Genomic DNA, 21,665 nt, shown 5'->3' on the forward strand with positions numbered 1-21,665 from the left:
AGCAATAGATTTCTTGCTTCTGCCACAAATTCCCCCAGCTGTGAGCCTTCCAACCTTCTAAGTATTCCTTTATCTGTGGTTCAGAGTTCTGGGACTATCCCCTGGACCTGCTTGGTCGGGTATTCTGTGTTGTTGGCGGAGCTCTCTGCTATACGTCCACCCGATCTGCCATCTTGTTTGTTCTCCAAAAAGAACTCTTTTTGATTTTCACCCCAGACATCCCATGTTGGTAGATTGTGTCACCATTTACCCAGTTTCTCAGGCCAAAATTATAGCATTCATAATGATTTATTCCTTATCCCTCACATTGACTCTGTGAACAATTTTTGTTGGTTCTACTTTGAAGAGGTATCCCAAATCCAATACTTCTTACAACCTCCACCTTTAAAACTCTTGTCTAAGTCACTATCATCAGCACTGTCTAGTAGAAAGTTTGTGGAAACAACATTTCAAATTTTCTAGTTGCCATATTGAAAAGATAAAACAGTCATTTTAAGATATAACAAATATTTTTTAATTGTTAACAAGATATCTTCCTTTCTTACTAAAAGTCTTCAAAATCTGATGTATCCTTTACACTTAAAGCATGTCTCAGATCAGATGAGCAACATTTCAAATATTCTGTAACTGCGTGAGTTTTTCCTTTAGACACATAACTGCTTAAATGTCAGTTTCGAAAGTCCTTTCCTGATTACCCTAGTTAAAAAGACCCAGTGCCACTTTCCTCCACTCTTTACTCTTCTTTATATTCATTGTTCTGATGTATATATCATTATAATAATTTGTCATTATAATATGTAGTCATATGGATAATTTTTTGTCTTCCTCATTGGAATATAGTTAAAGAACAAAGACTTGCCTTTTTAAAAATCATTTTATTTCCACCATTTAGTTCAGTGTTCTAGCATGCAGAAGACACACAGAAAATATTAAGTAGTGAACAAAGAATTAAGGAAATGTATTCTAGAAAGGTGTTTGCCTGTGCTTTATTGACTGCGAGAAAGCATTCAGCTGTGTAGGTCATAAGAAATTATGGATAACATTATGTAGAATGGGAATTCCTTAACTAGTACTTAAATTTATGTTCATGTGCAATCTGTGTGTGAATCAAGAGATAGGCTTTCTAACAGAATAAACGGATACTGTGCTATTTAAAATCAGAAAAGGCTGTATCCATTTACCTTACCTTTTTTTGGAACAAATAATCCAAGAAGCTAAACTATGTGAAGAAGGACATGACACCAGGATTGGAGGAAGACTTATTGACAACTAATATACATATAACAACAACCTTACTCATTGAAAGTGAAGATGACTTGAAATGCTATTTAAAGTGAAAGACCACAGCCTTCAATATGGATTGTGCTTGCATGTAAAGAAAAGGAAAATTCCCACAATTGGACTAATAAATAGCATTATGATCACTAGAGAAAAATTGAGGTTGCTAAGGATTTCATTTTACTTGGATCAGCAGTCAGTGCCCTTGGAAGCAGCAGTTAATAAATCAAGTGATGTATTTATTGTTTGGGCAAATCTGCTCAAAATGACCTCTTTAAAGTGCTTTAAAAACATGTGAGTAGCTAGGTCTGGGAACTCAGGGCCATTGTTTCGGGGGACATCAAGGTCAATTGGCATGACATAGTTTACAAAGACAATTTTAAATCCTACTTTTGTGAATAGAAACTGGAGTATTAAAAGCGTATGAGCAGCCATCACAGGTGCAACTATTGGTCTATCCCCATCTAGAGCAAAGAATAGTGAAGACTGTCGAAACTGTATGAAAACAATTAGTTCAGTGGTATAACGGACCATGTAAATATCAGTCTCCATGATCCTGAAATCATATGAATTGGTGGTACCCAGGTACAACTATCGATCACTCTGAATGGGATCACATTAGAAGTTTCTGGATAAAGTGGGGGGAAATGTGGACTAAAATTCAAAAGCATAAGAAAGATCAGGCTGACTGGCAGAACCCCTGAGATTATGGCCTTTGGTAACCCCTCGGTCCTGGAACTGAACTCATTTTGGCAATTGCAATCAATGACATGAAACAAAATGCATAAGAATTGTTAAATTGGAAACGAATTTGCTTTGTAAATCTTTACCCAGTTCACAATAAAATGTTCAAAAAATTATATTGAAAAAAATAAGTGCTAAATACCAAAGAGAGCACTTTGATGCCTAAGGTTCGTCTGCCATAGCCACGGCCTTCTCACTTGCCTCAGACATATGTGAGAGCTGGTTAGTGAAAACAGAAGACAGAGGGAGAATTGGTGCATTTCACTTGTGGTTCTGGTGAAGAATATTGAATATACCTCGGATTGCCAGAAGAATAAACATATCAGTCTTAGAAGAAATATAGCTGGAATGTTTTTTAGAAGTGAGGATACTGAGGCTTGTCTTGCTTACTTGGACAGGTCATCAGGAAAGACCATCTAGAAAGAACATTTAGAAAGACTATCTAGAAAGGACATCATGGTTGGTAAAGTAGAGTGTCAGCAAGAATTAGGAAAACCGCCAATGAGCTGGATTGACAAAACAATTCCAACAGTGGACTCAAATATATAAAAGATGGAGATGCACAAGACCAGGAATTACTTGCTCTATTGTACATAAAGTCATCATGTTGTTGGTGTTGAGTACCATAGAGTCAATTCCAACTTATAGCGACCCTGTTTAGCATTTCCAAAGATTAACTGGTAAATTTGAACCGCTGACCTTGTGGTTCAAACCGATATTGTGGTTGAGTGCTTATCGTACAGCACCACAGCAACATAATGTTGGGAGAGTTAGGTTTAGAGTCATACAGGTAAGGATGCGATTTCTGGTCCCACTGTGTATCATTTAGGTGACTTAGGGCAAGTTATTTCACTTGTTGGCCACTCAGTTGCCATATGCAGTAATAAATCCTGTCTTCATTAGTGACAATATAGAATACAAATCCTAGTATGTAATAGACTCTAAATGTGAGTTAAATTCTTGAAGCTTGTACTTAAAGAATAATATATGCTAAAAAATATTTATTGCTTTTAAAAGAAACAAACTATAATATAAATTATTCCCATATGCGTGACTACTTAAAAGGACATGGAAAACTCACTGCTAACATACTTGCACAGGACTGCAAACCATTAGGTAGGTGGTTCGAGCCCACCAGCCACTACCTTGGAGAAAGATGAGGCTTTCTGCTCCCTCAAAGATTTACAGCCTCAGAAACCCTATACAGGGTTGCTGTGAGTTGGAACAGACTCAGTGGCACTTAATACCACTATCACCACCACCATGTTGTTGTTAAGTGGCGTTGAGTCAGTTCCCACCCTTAGTGATCCTGTACTGGGTTTCCAAGGCTGTAAGTCTTTACGGGAGCAGAAAGCCTCATCTTTCTCCCTCGGAGCGCAGGTAGTTTCGAACTGCTGACCTTAAGGTTCGCAGCCCAATTCGTAACCACTACGCTACCAGAGTGGGTCCTGCCCAGGCTCCATGAAGGCATACAGCCCTTTCTGATAAAGAGGGAAGACAGAAGGTCATTACTCATGACAAACAACAAGGAATGAGCCTCAAAAACAGGTTGTAAAAAAGGCTTCTTTATTGAGAGCAGTGAGTGGAAAAAAACAAAACAACAAAAAGAAACCCAAACAAACAAAAAATAAACATCAACAACAATAAAAGTGTGAGGCAGGGGTGGCTTAGCTCTTCCCATCTCCTCCAGGGCCCACCCCTCACCTCCATGCCCACCCACCCCACACTGCAGTTACATACAGAAGCAGCCCATGGTGCGTACTCAATGGTAAAATGCTGAAAACTGTTCCCTTAAGATTAGAAACAAGACAAAGATGCCGTCTTTCACCATGGCTAATGAAAATTGCTAATGAAACTGGATTCACTCAGCATAGTGTTCTCCAAGTTCATCCATGTTGTGAGGTGTTTTGAAGATTCATTGTTTTTTTGAACTATTCTTCTGTTGATGGGCTAAGGCTGTCTCCTTCTTTTTGATGTGCATTGTCTCTCGTAGAGTGCATATTAAAGGATTCTGTTTTCTTTTCCCTCTGCTTTCTGTGCCTGTTGACTGGTGTATTGAATCCATTTATATTCAGTGTAGTTATGGATCGGTATGAACTAATTGCTGTCATTTTGCTGTGTATTTTTTTGTGGTGATGCTGGTTTATTTGTTCCACATAATTTTCTGTCAGCATCACTATCTGAATGGCTGTGTCAGATTACTATAATAATATTCTAGGTCAGTAGATTATTTTGCCTTCTGAGTGATGTTTTAGGATAAACTGAGATTTCTGGTAATGTGCACCAGTGGGCATTTTGCAGATCTGTATGTATGCATTTCTGCAGTTCCTGATATTTTTAAATGAAAATCAAGTTGACACTAGGATTTCTTTAGTTTTATATGTGGCTGTTACCTCATTAGCTTTGTATGGTTGGTTGTTGTTGGTTGAGTGCAGTGGAGTCGGCTCTGATGAGTGACCATGTATAGAGTTTCTGAGGCAGTAAATCTTGTTGGGAGCAGAAAGTCTCATCTTTCTCCTGCACTGTGACAGGTGGATTCAAACTGCTGACCTTGCAGTTAGCAGCCCTGCTCATAATCCACTATACCAACCAGGGCTCCTTTGACTCTGTTTTTTGCTAAGTGCCATCGAATTATCTCTGGATCATGGGGACCCTGTGTAGGGTTTCTGAGGAGCAGCTGATTTGATTATGGTTTCCAGTCCAGCGCGTACTCTGCAGTCCCGCACCAGGAGATTTGTTGTTAAATGCCTGTATGAGTCAGCCGTCTGACTCATAACCACCCTGTATGGTGTTTTCGAGGAACAGCTGGTGGTTTGAACTGCTGACTTTGTGGTTCCCAGTCCAATGCTGATCTTATAGCACCACACCAGAAGATTGTTGTTGTTATGTGCCGTGGAGTTGGTTCCGACTCATAGCGACCCTGCACAGGGTTTCCGAGGCTGTAAATCTTTATGGGAGCAGAAAGCCTCATTTTTCTCCTGCGGAACAGCTGGTCGTTTCAAACTGCTGACCTTGTGGTTTGCAGCCTGATTCGTAACCACTACGCTGCCAGAGCACCTTTCACCGGAAGACAGTAGTCTGAAAATAACAAAGATGGTTATACCTGTTTTATAGATGACAACTGATTTCTGGAGGTTCAAGTTTATATCTGAGAAAGCTAGTAATCTTTTAAAATGTGAGATTTAATAAAACATTTGCAAATTGTATGTTTTTAGCAAAAAGTAGAGTGTATTCAGAGGATCACATGGAGAAAAAAATGAAAGAAAAAAAAAAATTCTTGTATGAATAAGGAGCGAATGAATGGACCTGACTGAAATGTGGTGTTACTGAAAATGTATCAATGATGCTAGTATATCAGACCTGGTAGTGTAGTGGTCACAAGTTGGGCTGCTAACCTCAAGGTCTGTAGTTCGAAACTACCAGTTGTACCTTGGGAGAAAGATGAGGCTTTCTGCTCCTGTAAAGATTTACAGCCTCAGAAACCCTATGCAGGGTCGCTATGGGTTGGAACCAACTCCTCAGCACACCAGATGATGATGATGATGATGATGATGATGATGATGATGATGATGATGATGAAGATGAACTGTCACTGAGAGGAACAAAAGGAAATGATGTCATTGACTTTGACATGGGCTTCAGATTTTAGGAATATGCACCTATGTATCTTCTTAATTGTTGTTGCTGTTGTCAAATGCCGTCAAGTCAGTTCTGACCCATAGCGACCCTGTATAGGGTTTCCGAGGAGCGGCTGGTGAGCTTGAACCATTGACTTTGCATTTCAAACTAACTATGCAGTCCAGCGCATTAACCTACAACACCACAGCAGAACTCTATACATCTCTTAATAATCCCTACTAAATCATTTATGCATTAATTAATTTGAATATAGTTTTAAACTTCGTATAATAGAAAACTACAGACACATACAAAACTACAGAGAGTAATGATGGTATAAGTAACCTTTATTAGGATTCTTCTTTCACCTCTTGGATTCCTTATTATTATTATTTTTTGTAATATTTTAAGGTAAAACCATTCCACCTGTAAATCCTTTAGTATGCATCTCTAACAGATAGTGTTTTAAAAATATTAGCTTCATGGAAGAAAGTAATTCACTGGCTAGAGAACAGAAACATGGTAACTCAGGTGATGGGGAGGGCAATATACAAGAAGAGGGAGGGTGGCAGAAGAATGGTGAAAATTGGTGCAGATACAGGGAGGTATGCAAGGACTAAAGGAGATAGAGGTAAATAAGTAATCCATACACAACCTGGAACGACAGTGGTCTGTGCGTTGGACAGAGACATGCGCTGAATAGGTATGGGAGAAAGAGTGGGAGTTTGGTGTGGCACTGTAGGATAAGGTGGATTTGAACTGCAAGGTTGGTGGTTCAAACTTACCAGCCACTCCTTGGAACCAACTTGATGGCACTTAACAACTGGTTGGTTTGACTCATAGTGACCCTGTGTAGAGTTTCCGAGGAGCAGCTGGTGAGTTTGAACTACCGATCTTGCAGTTCAAACTGGCCTCATGGTCGAGTGCTTATCCTACAGTAGCAAACCAGGACTCTCAAATAACGTACATCCCACATATATATAGGAGTTTGAGGGAGGATATTTGTACATGGGTAACCACAGGAAGGAAGCGGGACAGCTGTTATTGCATGGAAGGGATTGCAATCATTGTGATGAAATTAAGTATATGATTTGTTGAATGTAAAACTGATAATCTGCTCTGTAAGCCTTCATTCAATTCACACACAAAAAAAGGAAAAAATATTACAGGCAGTCACATTTCACATGTAGTAGGCCAGGCAGAGGACTATTAATATAATTTAAGTTAAAGATAGTAAGTTTTTGGCAGTAGAAATGGGAATAAAGGTCTGTCTCAGATTATGTATGAGACATTTCAAAGGAAGATTTTTATTGTACTTGACTGATGATACTGGGAGATGGTTTACAAAGTGAAAAGCCAGAGATGTCTCAGTTGTCAAGCCTTTGTAACTGGAAGTCTACTCATCTTTATAATGGATGTGAAAAAGGAGAATGGCATAAAACAAGGTAGAGAAGGAGGAAGGACCAGAAAAGGCTGTAAGGAGCTGATGAATTATTATTAATATTAGGGCAGAGAGTTTGAATGTGAAAGATAGCAAAAGGTGCCCTGGTGGCACAGTGTGTTAAGCGTTGGGCTGCTAACTGAAAAGGTCAGCAGTTCAAACCCACTGGCCTCTTCACAGAAAAAGATATGGCAGCCTGCTTCCGTGCCGGGGTCTGGCCCCGACATAGTTGTCACGTGTGTTTGGTTCACGAGGAGGGGAGATCCAGCGGCGATAGGGATAGCGAAAGAATACACAGACAAACAGAAGAAGGGAGACAATGAGGCACCCCAAAGCCAGGGTGGATACATCACTGGTGGGCAGGCTTGGGACTACAGGCATCATGGCCTCTGCAGGCAGCGACTCACTGCCCTGCACCCTTTAATGGATGCCTTCCAACCCGTAACGCACCGCAATCTTTACTCCATGCCTTCCAACCAGTAATGCACAGATCTTTACTCCATGCCTACCAACCAGTAATGCACTGATCTTTACTCCATGCCTGCCAACCAGTAATGCAGTGATCTTTACTCCATGCCTGCCAACCAGTAATGCACACCTGGGGAGGCCCGGGCCTCTGCTTTATTTAGGGGAGGAGTTTCACACCAAGCTGGGAGGGACTAAAACAGGATACAGCTAACATCAGTAATTTTCCAGACATTCAGGTAACTTTACATTGTACTTCACTGGTTCGAATCCCAGGCCAGCAACTTGGATTCTCAGGCCCAATTAACATATCTATAGCCCCTGAGGTCAGTTGGGGGAAGGTGAGAGTTCTGCAGGAGACGCCCAGGTGAATGGGCTGTACCTGGAAAAGGGATTAGGGAGGATGGGTTCTTTGTCTATAGAACAAAGAACGGAGAAGTAGCTAAGATACTTTTAGTTAATCCTTTGGAGAAAGGTTTAACCTTGCAACCTTTAGTCTTGGCTTTAGGAAAATATTACATTTATCTGTGGATTTTCAAAGGCTCCAGTGTATTAATTTAATATGTATACCTGAATATTAATATGAAAGCAATTTGCCATTAACTGCCAGTGGCCTCATTTGTTACACTCGGCCCTAGAGGGCCTCAAACCTCTGACTAGTCTTACACGGTCTGCAACACTTCCGGAAAGATTTATAGCTTTGGAAACCCTGCTCTGTCCTAGAGAATGGTTATGAGTTGGAATTGACTTGATGGTGGGGTTGGGTTTGGGTTTCTAGGATATCAAAGGGAAATGGCTGATAAGCAGTGTAAGAAGGGGGACTGAAGAAAGAACTGGGATACACAGGTAGATTTCTTGACTTTATTCATGGAAAATAGTTAATTTCATGAGAGTAGATAAAATTTCAGAGGATTAGAGTATGAGATGATTGAAGGTTGTGCATTGGCCCACAATGCTAAATAGAAGGAGAGAACAGAACTGCAGAGATCTGAGGATACTGTAAGTCATATTATGGAAGCAAAATGCCGGTCAAATTTCAAAGAAGGATTGTGCCATTAGTAAATAGAGAATCAAAGGGAATGTGAGTTGAGAAGGGTGACAGTTGTTAGTTAGTAATGAAATTAGAATAATTTTGGCAAGTAGTAAGGACAGAGGAACAATTTTGTGAAAGAAAAAGTATTTTCTCGATCTCTACCAGAACTCTTTCTCAATCTGTGCTTTATATGAGAGGATGATTAACTTAGTACTCCTAAAAGGAAAAAAAAACCCCACAAAATCTACTGTGTGCAAATTGGAAAAAAATAGAGCAAGCAGTTGGAATATTGAATAATTAATTGTTGTGCATTTGAAAATTGCCCGTTTTTTAAGGAAAAAAAGGCCACATTGGTATTATGTCTAAACAATCTGTAAAATGTTGACAGGTGAGTAATGACTCTGAAAACCATAGCCTACTATTGTTTTTATACATTGTACTTTTCTGGAACAGAATATTAATTTCATATGAACTGCATAGATTATACATAAATCTTTTATATGTGTAAGAAAAACTGAAAGCCCATTGTTGTCTAGTTGAATTCCAACTCATAGTGACCTTACAGAATGGAGTGTAATTACCTCTTAGGGTTTCCAAGGCTGTAAATCTTCATGGAAACACTGCCTCATTGTTCTTCCCTGGTTGCTGGGTTCAAATTGCTGACCTTCAGGTAGCGGTCAAGCACTTAACCATTGCAGCACTAGGGTTGCTTTATATGTTTTGTTAAAGTGCTGTTGAGGCTGTTCCTACTTATAGAGTCCCTGTGTAGGATTTCCAAGGATCATCTGGTGGGTTTGAACTGCCAACTCCGAGGTTCGTAGTCCAGTGCTTATTCTACAGCACCACCCAGGAGTCCTTATATGTGACTGTCATTGTTAAGTGCCTCTGAGTCATTTCTGATTCATAGCAACCTTTATAGTGTTTCTGAAGTTTTTTAATCTTTAGGGAGAAGGAAGCCTTACCCTTCTTTCTCCTGTGTAGCGGCTGGTCGGCTTGAACTGCAAACCTTGTGGTTTGCAGTCCAATGCTTATTGTATGGAGCTACCATTTTCACCTTCTATATTATGTTGTTGTTGTTAAGTGCCGCTGAGTCAGTTCTCATAGTGACCCAGTATAGGGCTTCTGAGGAGCAGCTTGTGGGTTTGAACCGCTTACCTTGCAGTTGAAGAGCAGAGATGTCAGCTTGAGAACTAAGGTGCGCCTGACCCAGGCCATGGTGCTTTCAATAGCCTCATATGGATGCGAAAGCTGGACAGTGAATAATGAAGATCGTAGAAGAATTGATGCCTTTGAGTTGTGGTGTTGGAGGAGAATACTGAAAGTGCCATGGACTGCCCAAAGAACCAATAGATCTGTTTTGGAAGAAATGCAGCCAGAGTGCTCCTTGGAGGCCAGGATGGCTAAGCTTCATCTCTCATACTTTGGACATATTGTCCGGTGGAAACGCTGGAGAAGGATGTCATGCTGGGTAAGGTGGAGGGTCAGAGAAAAAGAGGAAGACCCCTAACGAGATGGATTGACCAGGTGGCATCATTGATGGACTCAAGTGTGGCAGTGATAGTGAGGTGGGCCCAGGATCGGACATTGTTTCGTTCTGTTGTGCATTGGGTCTCTATGAGTCGGTTCCGACTCGATGGCACCTGACAACAACAACCTTGCAGTTCAAACCACCTTTAGGTCCAGCACATTAATCCGCAGTACCACATAATGTAAAATATATTTGTTGTTGTTGTTGTTAAGGGCCATCGAGTCAATTCTGACCTATAGCAACCCTGTATAGGGTTTTCAAGGAGCAGCTGGTGAGATTGAACTCCTGAACCTGCAGTTCAAATGACTTTGCAGTGTGATGCATTAGCCCATAGCACCACACCAGGACATAAATATTGAATAATTTGACTTAGTACTGAATATTTATTGATCCAGGTAATTACTATGTAACTTAAAAACTGTATTCTTTAAAAAACAAAACAGTATTCTTTTAGAATTAAGTTTAGTTCAAACTTTGGTTTCTGGTTTGTAACTTAAAAAAAAAAAAAAAAACATTAAAAATCAGTAATGGCAAGTGATATTAGGTGATTCGAAAATTTGTACTGCATAATGTTTGAGGATTATGCTACTAATAATAAGTTGTAAATAACTTAATCATACTTGTGTTATCAATAAAAAACAAAGAATTTAAATTTCTATAATTAAAGGGACTAACTATTGAATTCTAATACATCACACATACATACATGTCTGTTGGGCTGTTTAAACATTTAGTAACTTATGATTAATTCTGAAATGCTTGAACCACCTACCCAAAAGCATTACACTTGTACCATAGGGGTAAATTATTACTTAAAATTAATTTGATACTGCAAATACATTAGTTCTTATTGTATTCATGTAGATCCCTTTAAAATTCCTTGCTTTCTCAGTATCAAGTGTTATAAAAATGTTCAAAATTCTTACAGTATATATGTTAACAAATATGTTAAGATACAATGATCCATGATATTAAAGTCAATCTGATTTAGTAATAATCACTTACTACATTTGTTTAAAAAAAGTGAGCCTTTTCAGTGGAGGATTTTGTCCTGCTTCATTTGGCTTCATAAATAAGGCTACTTCAAGTTATTTTACAGAAAAATGAAGGTTCAGTTTTAAAATTCATATTTACATATTCTTTGAACTGATTGGATTCTAAATTTGTAATTAATAAAACTATCAGATTTAGGCAACTGATTGTATTTATTCAAGTTAAGAATTTTAACAAGAAAACTAGTTTTTTAAATTGGGGAAGTTATAAAATTGATGACATTAAAAATGATGACTTTAAAAATAAATCTCTGCAGGTTTTTTCTCTTAATTTAAAAACAAATTATTTGAAACTTTACCCACTGGTTAATAATTTAGATTGTGACCATCTAAAGTGGATTCCTACATCAGTTCCACATCACAAAATACTTGAGCAAATGACAAAGAATTTTGATTCAAAAAAGTATAAATAAATGGTTTTCTTTGAAATTATGTGATGATATGTTTTGTCTTAATATACATTGATAGTGACTTTAAAACAAAAAACTCAAATATTCTATTATGGATTTCATGTCAGGTTATTAAATCACAGTACTTAGGGATGATTATAATTTATTGGCTTTTATTTGCCTCATTTCATTTAAAGCTTTCTAAATGCATTGGGTGGATCAACATTTTGGTTGATTTGATTGAGTATAACCTTCCATTTTGAGACTTCCAACATATTCCTCTTCTCTTCTCTGGCTTATTTTTTGTTCTTGATTTGATATATTTACCATTTAGATGGTTTTGCCCACATGTGTTGTTCCACCACCAACCTCCTATAGAAGACAGATATACAATTTAATGGACAGAAACTCATGTATAGTGTTTATTATATTTCTTTATGATTATATCTCATTCTTATAAACAGGACAGTGTTGTACATGCAAATATTAGATAATCTATAAAACTTTGCTGTGTAGCAAAAATAGAATATCCTAAGAATATCACACATAAATTACCCAGTTGGACTAGAATCAAATTTAAAATGTTTGTTTGCGATTCAGATTATCAGAGTTGATATTATATTTGATTGTTAATACTTTGGAAAATATTTTGAAGATATATAAATAAAGCATTGATATTAGAAAAAAGAGTACCTGAATAACCTTCTGAACAGTTGAGGTGTCCTTTTGCTTTGTGGTCCCACGTAGAAAACACCAAATCTTGGTGCTCTGGGAGTGCGTTGGGGATGTTGCTAATAACCTCAACTAAGTATAATGTGTAGTTGGTTTCATGATTTCCCAGGTGAAAAGAATATTCAACATAATGCTTGTTTTCTTTCCAATCTTCTAATTCAATTCTTAAAATGTAATTGGATTGCTTCACTATGGAGTATATTTTCTCTAGGCCCAACCAAAATTCTCCTGGAATGAAAGTATAAAAAAGTCTATAGATTGTTAACTATAGATTGTGCACTGATAGTTTTCTTTTTAGAGTAGTTTAATTGGTTCAAGTAAATGAGTTATTTTAGTCTTGAATTCTCTGATTTTTTTTTTTAAAGAGTCTTGTAAATATATTTTAAAAAGCAATTTTACTGATGTTATATGATATACAAAATATTAATATACCTATCTATTTAAAAAGGAGCTCTGGTGGTGTAGTGGTTACGAATCGGGCTGTAAACCGCAAGGTCAGCAGTTCGAAACTACCAGCGGTTCCGCGGGAGAAAGATGAGGCTTTCTGCTCCCGTAAAGATTTACAGCCTCAGAAACTCTATGCAGGGTTGCTATGAGTCAGAATGACTCCACTGCACATAACAAGAACAACAGTCTATCTAAAAGGAGCTCTGTTAGCATAGTAGTTACAAGCTGGGCTGCTAACTGCAAGGTCAGTAGTTTTTAATCTCTCAGTAATTCCAAGGGAGAACAATGGGGCTTTCTGTTCCTGTAGAGATTTATAGCTTTGGAAACCCTATGCAGAGCTGCTATGAGACAGAACCAACTCAGTGGTATATAACCACCACCACCTTCTATCCAAAGTTTGAATATCCATTTAAAAATGGAGATTACGTGAAATGTTTCACATGTGAAACATAACAGACTACAGTAAGTGTTTTTAGATTTGGTTTATTAAGTCCTTTTATGCAGGAATTTACTGTCAGCTGTTGACCAGAGCCTTTGCACCACCAAGATGTTAGATAGTCTAGAGACTTAGGTTAGAGTAATATCATTTTCCTCAAATATAAGCTTCGCCTTTGTTATTTGTTTGATATATACACTGTCTTTGCCTAGGAGAAAGCAATGCATTTGAAAAAAAAAATTAAATTCATAAAGCATGGCACTTAGTAACTTTTTGCTATAGCTTTTTTATATTTTGGATTTAAAAACATAACAAATGCAAATAGATTTGTTAAGTTATCACACTCTTTTAAAGAAAAGTGTTTAATGAAAATGAAAAGTTCATTTTCATTAGTAGGAGCCCTCTTTGTAAAGGATTGCAGGTACATTCAAATGTAAAAAACTGATTCCCTTGTTGGAAGGTAAGTTAGTACTCTAAGAACTAAACTGTCAGTTTTTTATTTCTGGATAACTCTTATTCTTAGAAGATTTGGAGCTATGAAACTTAACCATTTAATAGAGCTTTTATGTAATGATTTAACTAATAGCTTGAATTTTTAAGTGGTCCAATAGTACTGAGGATTTAGTAATTTGATATAATAATGAATGTTTTCCACTTGTACATCATTATAGATATTTATAATATACTTTTTGGATTTTAAACATATAATTTTACTTTGCTTATTTATTATCTTGTTTGTGGCCAAAATGGAAAATTTACATTGTGCTAGTTTATTTTAAACCACACATTCTACAATATCCATTTATAATATTTAAATAATGAAAATTTAAACTTATGTACTGTACTTTTGACAGTTTCCTTGCCCCTTCCAGCCTCCAAATAATTGACCATTTAAAATGTTACTGAGAGTAGAGTGATTAGTGCTAGGATCATCTATAGTACTTAACCACTATAAGTGCATGGTTCTCTTAGTCAAAATGATCTCTAATAAGTATAATTATAAACCATTGAATTAAACTATAATGAGTACAGTTAAGAACAGATGTATTTGTGATCAGTATAATTTAAATAATAAGTTAAAGTAAGTACAATTACTAACAAATGTGTAATTATTTGTTAGTAAGCTCTTTAAAGCTTTTTACTGTTTCTTGTTCATTGCTGCATTTTCAACACCTGGTCAATAATAGAGTGCCATAAATATTTTTAGCTAGCCAGTCAGCAAAAGAATGGATGAATGAAGTCACTTTACCATCAAGCCTTCCAAAACCCTGTTTATAGTTCTCCCAAGTTTCATTGAAGTTTTGTGATCCATCTACTCGGTGCTGAATTAAGGTCCATGATCTACCTGAATAAAATTAATACAATTGTATATTTTTATTAGATTTCTGTTGACAAATGTAAAAAATACTGTTCCTTGTTTTGTGGTGGAGGGGGCAGGGAAGATATGTTTTTAATTGGTGGCATTACAAAGCAGTTTATTAGTTTTGTTATGGAAATAACATTTTATTCTTATTGTGATTTCTTAAAATTAACATGAAGAGCAACTAAAGAATTTTTGTCTTAGTAAATGTGTTGATAGTAGTCTTTTTATATTATTTTATGGAAGGAGGTGTGAGAATGAGTAAATATATAAACAAGACGAATATCTGGACTGTGTTATATTGATTCTCATTATATAAAAATGACATATAAATTTCATTCTACATATATGCAGGTCTACGTTAGATAGCAAGATTGTTCTTGCTAATAGGTAGTGAGTGACTTGAATTAATCACTGTCCATTTCTCCTTAGACCGATCTTACCTGATTTAACATCACAGTAGACGTTGAAAACTTGAGAACTTCTGGGTCTAATAGCATAAATACCACTTGTATGTTCTCCTCTCTTATAAATGGTGGTGCAATCAAGAGGAATGCCTAAAAGCAACAAAATGTTATTATATAAGGTATAGTAATAAGGATAGCTTTAAAGGTTGACATTTTATTGGCTTTTATGGAATTGTCGTGCATGGTAGCCTTTTTCAATAATGTTTACATGAAACCATTTTTATTACATGGCATGGCCTATAAAGAATATTGGAATATTTATTAATAACCAGGCTGGTTTCTTTTAAGTGCTACAATGAGGACATTAAGCTCTGTTTTTGGTAGCCACAGGAAAAATCTAAAGTGGTAAGATGCCAAACATGGGACATAACTTTAGAGTTTGACACAGGTATATATAGAAAGAGTGAACATACATGAAGAAAATTGAGACCTTTTTATTTCCTGTATGAATTGCATAAGAAATAAATGTGTTTTGAGAGTATTCTTTTTTGGTTGGGAATAGAGATTTGTTCCCCTCAAGGTTTTACTTCTTTTATGAAAATTTTCAAGCAAATAGAAAAGTGGAAAGACAGGTCGAAGGGAGTCCTATATTCTATTTATCTATTCAACAATTAATGTTTTCCCACATTTGTTTTTAAGCACACACACCAAACAAGTATTTCGCTGTGCTATTTAATATAAGTTGTCTCTTCAGTATCTCAGTATATATGAGGTTATTCTCCTATATAACTGTAATGCCATTATCACATCTAAGAAAATTGATAGTAATTCCATATTCCATTATCAAATCCACATTCTTATTTCTCTGACTGTCTTAGGAATGTATCTTATGTTTTGTTTTTAAATTCAGAATCCAGTTTAAGTTACGCCTCTCTATTCTGTTTTAGTACAACAGACCCTGAGAATAGAGATCTTCGATATAAATGTCAAAAATAGAAAGAGAGAAAAAAAAAATAATGATGCTGCTTAGTAGCTTTAAGGACAGCCACCTAACTGTCTTACCATCATCTTCTACATTTTTTGTTTCATTCAGCTGAAGAGAAGGAGTAGTTCTTGGTGCTCTTGTCTTGGAAGGACCAAAATTTTCTGTGGGTTCTTGAATACCAGTCTTTTTCAGCTGATTAAAAAAAATATAAAAATGTACTTTAAAAAATGATAGTGAACATTACTTATTAAAATAGGGGCATGCTGCCTTTTTTGGTTAGGTTCATTTTATCATGATAAAAAGTATATTTTAAAAACTCTTTAGAAAGATAGCATATATAAGAATAAAGAAATGGGGGAAATTAAAAAGTAGATGTCAAAAGTTATTTTTGAATGATTGGCATTACTTACTAAAACTAAGGTTCATAAAATTACTGAAATACAATGATACTATAGTTATTTGGTAGAAATTGTTAATGGTTTTGTTATAGATTTTAGAAGCAAATTTTTACGAACTTTTTTGAGTTTCTACTATGATTTGAATACTCTTAAATGGCTGTTGAAGTGTACCACTAACTAATAGCTTTGAAATATTGAGCTACGTAGTGAAATGCTTTTATTGTAACATTGTGGTGTTGTTGTTATTAAGTGCCTTCTAGTCAGTTCTGACTCATAGTGACCCTGTATAGGGTTTCCGAGTTGTGGCTAGTGAATTTGAACCACCGAGCTTATGGTTCAAGCTGACCTTGTGGTCTAGTGCATTACTGCACAGTGCCATACCAGAACTCCATATTTTAAACAAGTATGCTCATCATCACCTAGTCAGTTGTTTACAGTATAGATTAATAACATTGTTGGGTGTTGAACATTTATTATCAGGTTGTACAGTTAAAAATAGCATTGTTGTTATTGTTAAGTGCCATCAAGTTGGTTCCAGCTTACAGGGTTTCTGAGAGATACGTAGTGGGTTTGAACCACTGAGCTTGTGGTTACCAGTCCAGTTCTTATCCTACAGTAACAGCAACATTGTTGTTGTTCAGTGCCATCGAGTTGGGTCCAACACATTATGATCCTGTATAGGGTTTCCAAGGAATAGTGGTGGGTTTGAACTACCAACCTGTGGTTAGCAGTCCAGTGCTTACCATACAGCTCCACACCAAGACTCCCAGAGTCAACAATAGCAAGTATATATTGACTGCTATGTTCTGGTGTGGCACAGCGGGTTAATGCGCTGGACTGCATGGTTAGTTTTCAGCCACTCCATGGAAACCTTATACAGGGTCTTTATGAGTTGGAACCAACTTGACAGCACTTAACAACAACAAGTTGTTGAATGTGATACTACCTTTATGAATTCAACAAATATTTATTGAGTGCCTGCTCTGTTTTAGGAGTCCTGGTATGGCACTGAAGGATAATACACTGGACCACAAGGTCGGTTTGAACCACAAGGTTGATGGTTCAAACTCACCAACTGCTCTTTGGAAACCATATACAGAGTTGCTATGAGTCGGAATGACTCAGCGGCACCTAACAACAGCAACTCTGTTTTAAACAGTGTTCTGTGTTCCCAGGCTACAGCAACAAACATAATGGGAAAAATATATAGATACCAAGCTCACAATTTAGTTCAGATAAGATATATATTATGTTATACTGGTGGTGGTGGTTATATGCCATGGAGTTGGTCTAGGGATAAGTGCTAAGGAGTCATAGAAATTAGTGAAGGTTGAAAGTTTGAGAATGGGAGGAGGGAGTTGTTAGTTTTAATTGGGTGACCTGGGAAGGCTTCATCAAGAAGAATTGTATGAAGACCTAAAGAAAAAAATTTCATAAATTCCTAAAGAAAATGAAAGAGTGAGCCATGGAGATTATCAAGAACAGCATTACAGATAGAACTATCAGGACATAGAATGAGGATGCAGCCTGACCAATGTGAATAACAATGAGGCCAGGACTCCAGTGTGAGTGTATGAGAGGAAATGAAGTCTATGAGGTAATGAAGGGTCAGGGTTACCTGGGTTCACTATGAGTGAGATGGGGAAACAATGAGGGATTTGAGTAAAGAGACATAATCTAATTTAAGTTCTAATAGGACCACTCTGTTTGCTACAGTGAGATACATAATGAGTTTAATTTCTTCTAACAATAATCCTATAAAATAGATTATATTAATTTCTTCTTAGAATACATAAGGAAAGTAATATAGAGGTTAAGTGATTTTTTATTCAAGATTCAAACCCAGATCCTGGTAGTTTTTTCAATTCAGAGCCTAAAATCTTAGCAGTTATGTTTATATCATCATTTCACTTTCCTGTTAAAACTTTTAAAATAATTTTAGAGTCCAGTATTTTTATAAACCTAAATTTTAGGTAAAAGATTTGGACATATCGTTAAAATATCAACTTACCTGATTTTCTATTTCTTTTATTTGATTATGTTGTTGGTTTAATTGTTTGTATTGCTCTTCCACTGTCTGGAGAAGGTCTTTGATGTTACTGTCTTGTTGTTCTACAAAAGTCTGGACATAGATTGTAGGTTGGTTAACAGCTTCTTTCTCTCTCCACTTCCCTGCCTGCCTAGACCTTCTTCCTCTCCTTACTTCTCTTCTTTCTATCCCTTCTCCTCCCTCTGTCTTTCCTTTCTTTATGTTAGATTATTATTATTATTTTTTTTTTAAGTATTAGTAGATTAGAAAAATGGATATTGGTTGGCATCATTTTTTTCTTGCATACTTCTTTCAGATAGCACATATTTTTCTGTTCTTACATTTTATTTGAATGTACATCTCTACAGTTTGAATTTTTAAGCTTCAAACTACCTCAGTTAATTGAAAAAAATACAGCATTTTAATAGGAATAAATCTTTATCATTTATTGTATAATTTAAATATTCAAAACATGGGAGAATGGTTTTAAATTTATACTTTATTAACTTTACTTGCCTCCAGTAATTTTCAATGCAGTAATAACTTAATGTTCTAAATGTTAATACTTTAATTATTTGTAATTTTCATATGAAATAGAAAATTTAGTTTTCATATATAATTTTTGGTAAACATAAAAGCCAATTCGAAATAGCAGGTGGGCAGTTTTATGTTCTCCAGATTTTTTCTTTGAGAGCACATTTGCAACAAATTAACAAAGAGCATGGCTTAGAAAAAAAATTTTTTTAAAATGGTCTACATTGAAAATCTGATCCTGAACCCTCTTTAGTTTTTACTTACTTTAAGTGAAGTTACTTCTGGGTGTTGCTGAATTTCAGGCGAATTTTGAATTAAATTAGTTAATTGCTCCTCCAAATATCTCACTTTTTGTTGAAGAAGAATTTTTTCTTCTAGGAGACTTTCAAGTTTTGAGTTGAGTTCAAGTGACATATTCTTCATTTCTTCATTTTTGACTTGAAGTGTGGATGTGGTTCTTTTAAGTTCCTTTTCTTCTTCTTTGATCTCATTGGTTTGCAGTGATAGATCATAAAAAGATTTATCAAATATGTTAAGTTTTTGAAATATGTCATTAATTTGGCCCTTAGTCTTATGGACAAAGTCTTTAAGGCCATGTCCCAACTGGAGGAGACCATTCGCTAAGATTTTAACATCATCTAGCATAGCAAATCTTGATTTTGGCTCTGGAGATACTGAATCTATTGACGATTGATCTTGGTTAATTCTGGAGGAAATAACTAGTGGGACAATAAAAAGGAAGAGCTTAACTGTGTACATTTTGAATCCTAATTATATAATTTTCCAGCAATTTGGAGCTAGTTTTCTCCTCTAAGCAGATCTAGATCGCTAAAATCTATATATAGCCTATTTGCCACATAAAAAGGCAAGGTGGGCAGGTGAATATAGTTAATCATTAAGCTGTGTAAACTTGTAGCAATGTAACCTTTTGTCACATTTAGATCAATGCTAAATGAAATAAAAGAAATGAGTAACTTAATAGGTTATTTGAAATTATGTTACTTGTATTTAACTTTGTTGTAAGCTGAACTTTCAGTATTTGGGTATCTCCTTAATTTTAAAAGCTCTTTATGTTTCATAATTTAAATAGAGATTTATGAAGTAGAAAAGCAAACTCTTTTGACTAGTATATTGATGATTAAAGTTGAAGAAAAATTAATGAAGTATGCATTTCCTAAGTTGCCTGTAGTTCTTATGGAAACAGTAATATTAAAAGGCATTTTATCCATTTTCTATGTTCTACCCTTTTCCTCTATGCTCACTGAAAGATAAATAATTAGTAGTCTTCTGGTCAAAGCAGAATTAAATCTTAAATACTGTAAATGTCAGAAACTATTTGGCCATTGTAGGTTTTTCTGAAGTTTGTGATGTTGGTAACACTTTTTAAAATACAAACTTAATACAAACAAACAAAAAACTAAGATTGTGTACAAAAATAAATGTTCTACTGTTCAAACCTAGTGCTGAAAGGAAAAATATTAAATGCTTCCATTAAATCACAAATGATTCTTTTATACTTGTTGAATGTTCATATTAAGAATTTATTGAAAAAATAAATTATTTAAAAATCCTTGTTGTTGTTAGTTGCCATAGAGTCAGTTCTAACTCATAGTGACCTTATGAACAACAAAAGGAAACACTGCCTGGTCTGGCGCCAAAAAAACGGTTTTCTCTTGAGAAATTAACACAGTGAAATTGTTACATGTGGGCTTTGTAGTCAACCTTCTGCCTGGGTTTAAAAAGCCAGTCCCTGTGTGTCCTGCCTTGAAAAAATTGCTTAACCTTACCATATCTATTTCCTTATGTATAAAGCTGGAGCAATAATAAGATCTACCTCATTGGATTAAGGAGCTCTTGTAGCGTAGTGATTACAAGTTGGGTTGCTAACCTCAAGGTCAGCAGTTCTGTGGGAGAAAGATGAGGCTTTCTGCTTCTGTAAAGATTTACAACCTCAGAAACCCTATGCAGGGTTGCTATGAGTCAGAACTGACTCCTTGGTACATAACCACCACCGCCACTTCATAGGGTTATGAAAAATCTGTGTAAACCATTGCCATCGAGTTGACTATAACTCATAAACAGACTAAAGAAGGTTTCCAACACTATGAATCTTTACGGTAGTATATAGCTTCACCTTTCTCCAGTGGAGTGGCTGGTGGGTTTGACAGCCTTGTGGTTAGCAGTCCTGTGCCTAACCCACAGTGCCTCCAAGGCTACTTCTTCTGTATAAAGCACGTAGCATAATGTCTGACAAATAAAAAATACTATGTCAATTGTTACAGTATATCACATGAAACTAACTTTTAAACTGTGTGTTTGTGTGTGTGTGTATAATCAACTCATATTTAAAAGAAATTTTTCATACATACCTTTTGAATAAAGGGGAAGTTTTGTCAAAATGAATTTCAGTTTAAATAATGATAAATGTTTAAGTAAAATTTTATAGAATGAAACCATCTCAAAGTTTGAAATCTTAGAATATCCTCTTCCAAATATAAAACAGTCCCCCCTTTTTTTTTTTTTTAATGATTCTGGATTAAGAGTTTTTGGGCATAATAGTACACAATACTGCTGGAACTGGATTGCCATCTCTGCCATTCTTCAAGTGTAGCCTTTGGTCAAATTATTTAGCTTCTTATCTGTCAAGTGAAAATAATACATTGTTCATAGAGTCTAAAAAGATGTCTGTTATTAAGTGCCATCGAGTTTATTCCAACTCATAGTGACCCTCTATAGGATGTCTGAAGCTGTAAGTCTTTGCAGGAGCAGAACTTTTCCCCATGGAGTGG

The 21,665-nt window shown here is 36.0% G+C and overlaps 2 protein-coding genes across 9 annotated transcripts in view; one reads left to right on the plus strand and one right to left on the minus strand.

The window, feature by feature from the left end:
• DOCK7 (dedicator of cytokinesis 7) overlaps positions 1-21,665 on the plus strand; it is a 254,019-nt gene that overhangs the window by 81,083 nt on the left and 151,271 nt on the right. The gene's annotated exons all lie outside the window — the stretch shown is intronic.
• ANGPTL3 (angiopoietin-like 3) lies at positions 11,656-19,719 on the minus strand. The gene is made up of 7 exons (XM_006862470.1): positions 19,141-19,719; positions 18,325-18,435; positions 15,993-16,107; positions 14,967-15,080; positions 14,413-14,508; positions 12,242-12,508; positions 11,656-11,920 (listed from the first exon to the last, which is right to left on the minus strand). The coding sequence occupies exons 1-7, from the start codon at positions 19,633-19,635 to the stop codon at positions 11,736-11,738; spliced, it is 1,383 nt and encodes a 460-aa protein (XP_006862532.1). The 5' UTR covers positions 19,636-19,719; the 3' UTR covers positions 11,656-11,735.

This window comes from Chrysochloris asiatica, unplaced genomic scaffold (genome assembly GCF_000296735.1).
Source record: "Chrysochloris asiatica unplaced genomic scaffold, ChrAsi1.0 scaffold00048, whole genome shotgun sequence".
Taxonomy (NCBI): Eukaryota; Metazoa; Chordata; class Mammalia; order Afrosoricida; family Chrysochloridae; genus Chrysochloris; species Chrysochloris asiatica.

Coding starts and splice junctions, on each gene's coding strand:
- ANGPTL3 (XM_006862470.1), bottom strand. CDS start 19,635: ATGTACACAGTTAAGCTCTTCCTTTTTATTGTCCCACTAGTTATTTCC. Junction 15,081..15,992: donor AAAAAATGTAGAAGATGATG/GTAAGACAGTTA, acceptor TGTTGCTTTTAG/GCATTCCTCTTGATTGCACC. Junction 12,509..14,412: donor GGGTTTTGGAAGGCTTGATG/GTAAAGTGACTT, acceptor CTTTCATTCCAG/GAGAATTTTGGTTGGGCCTA.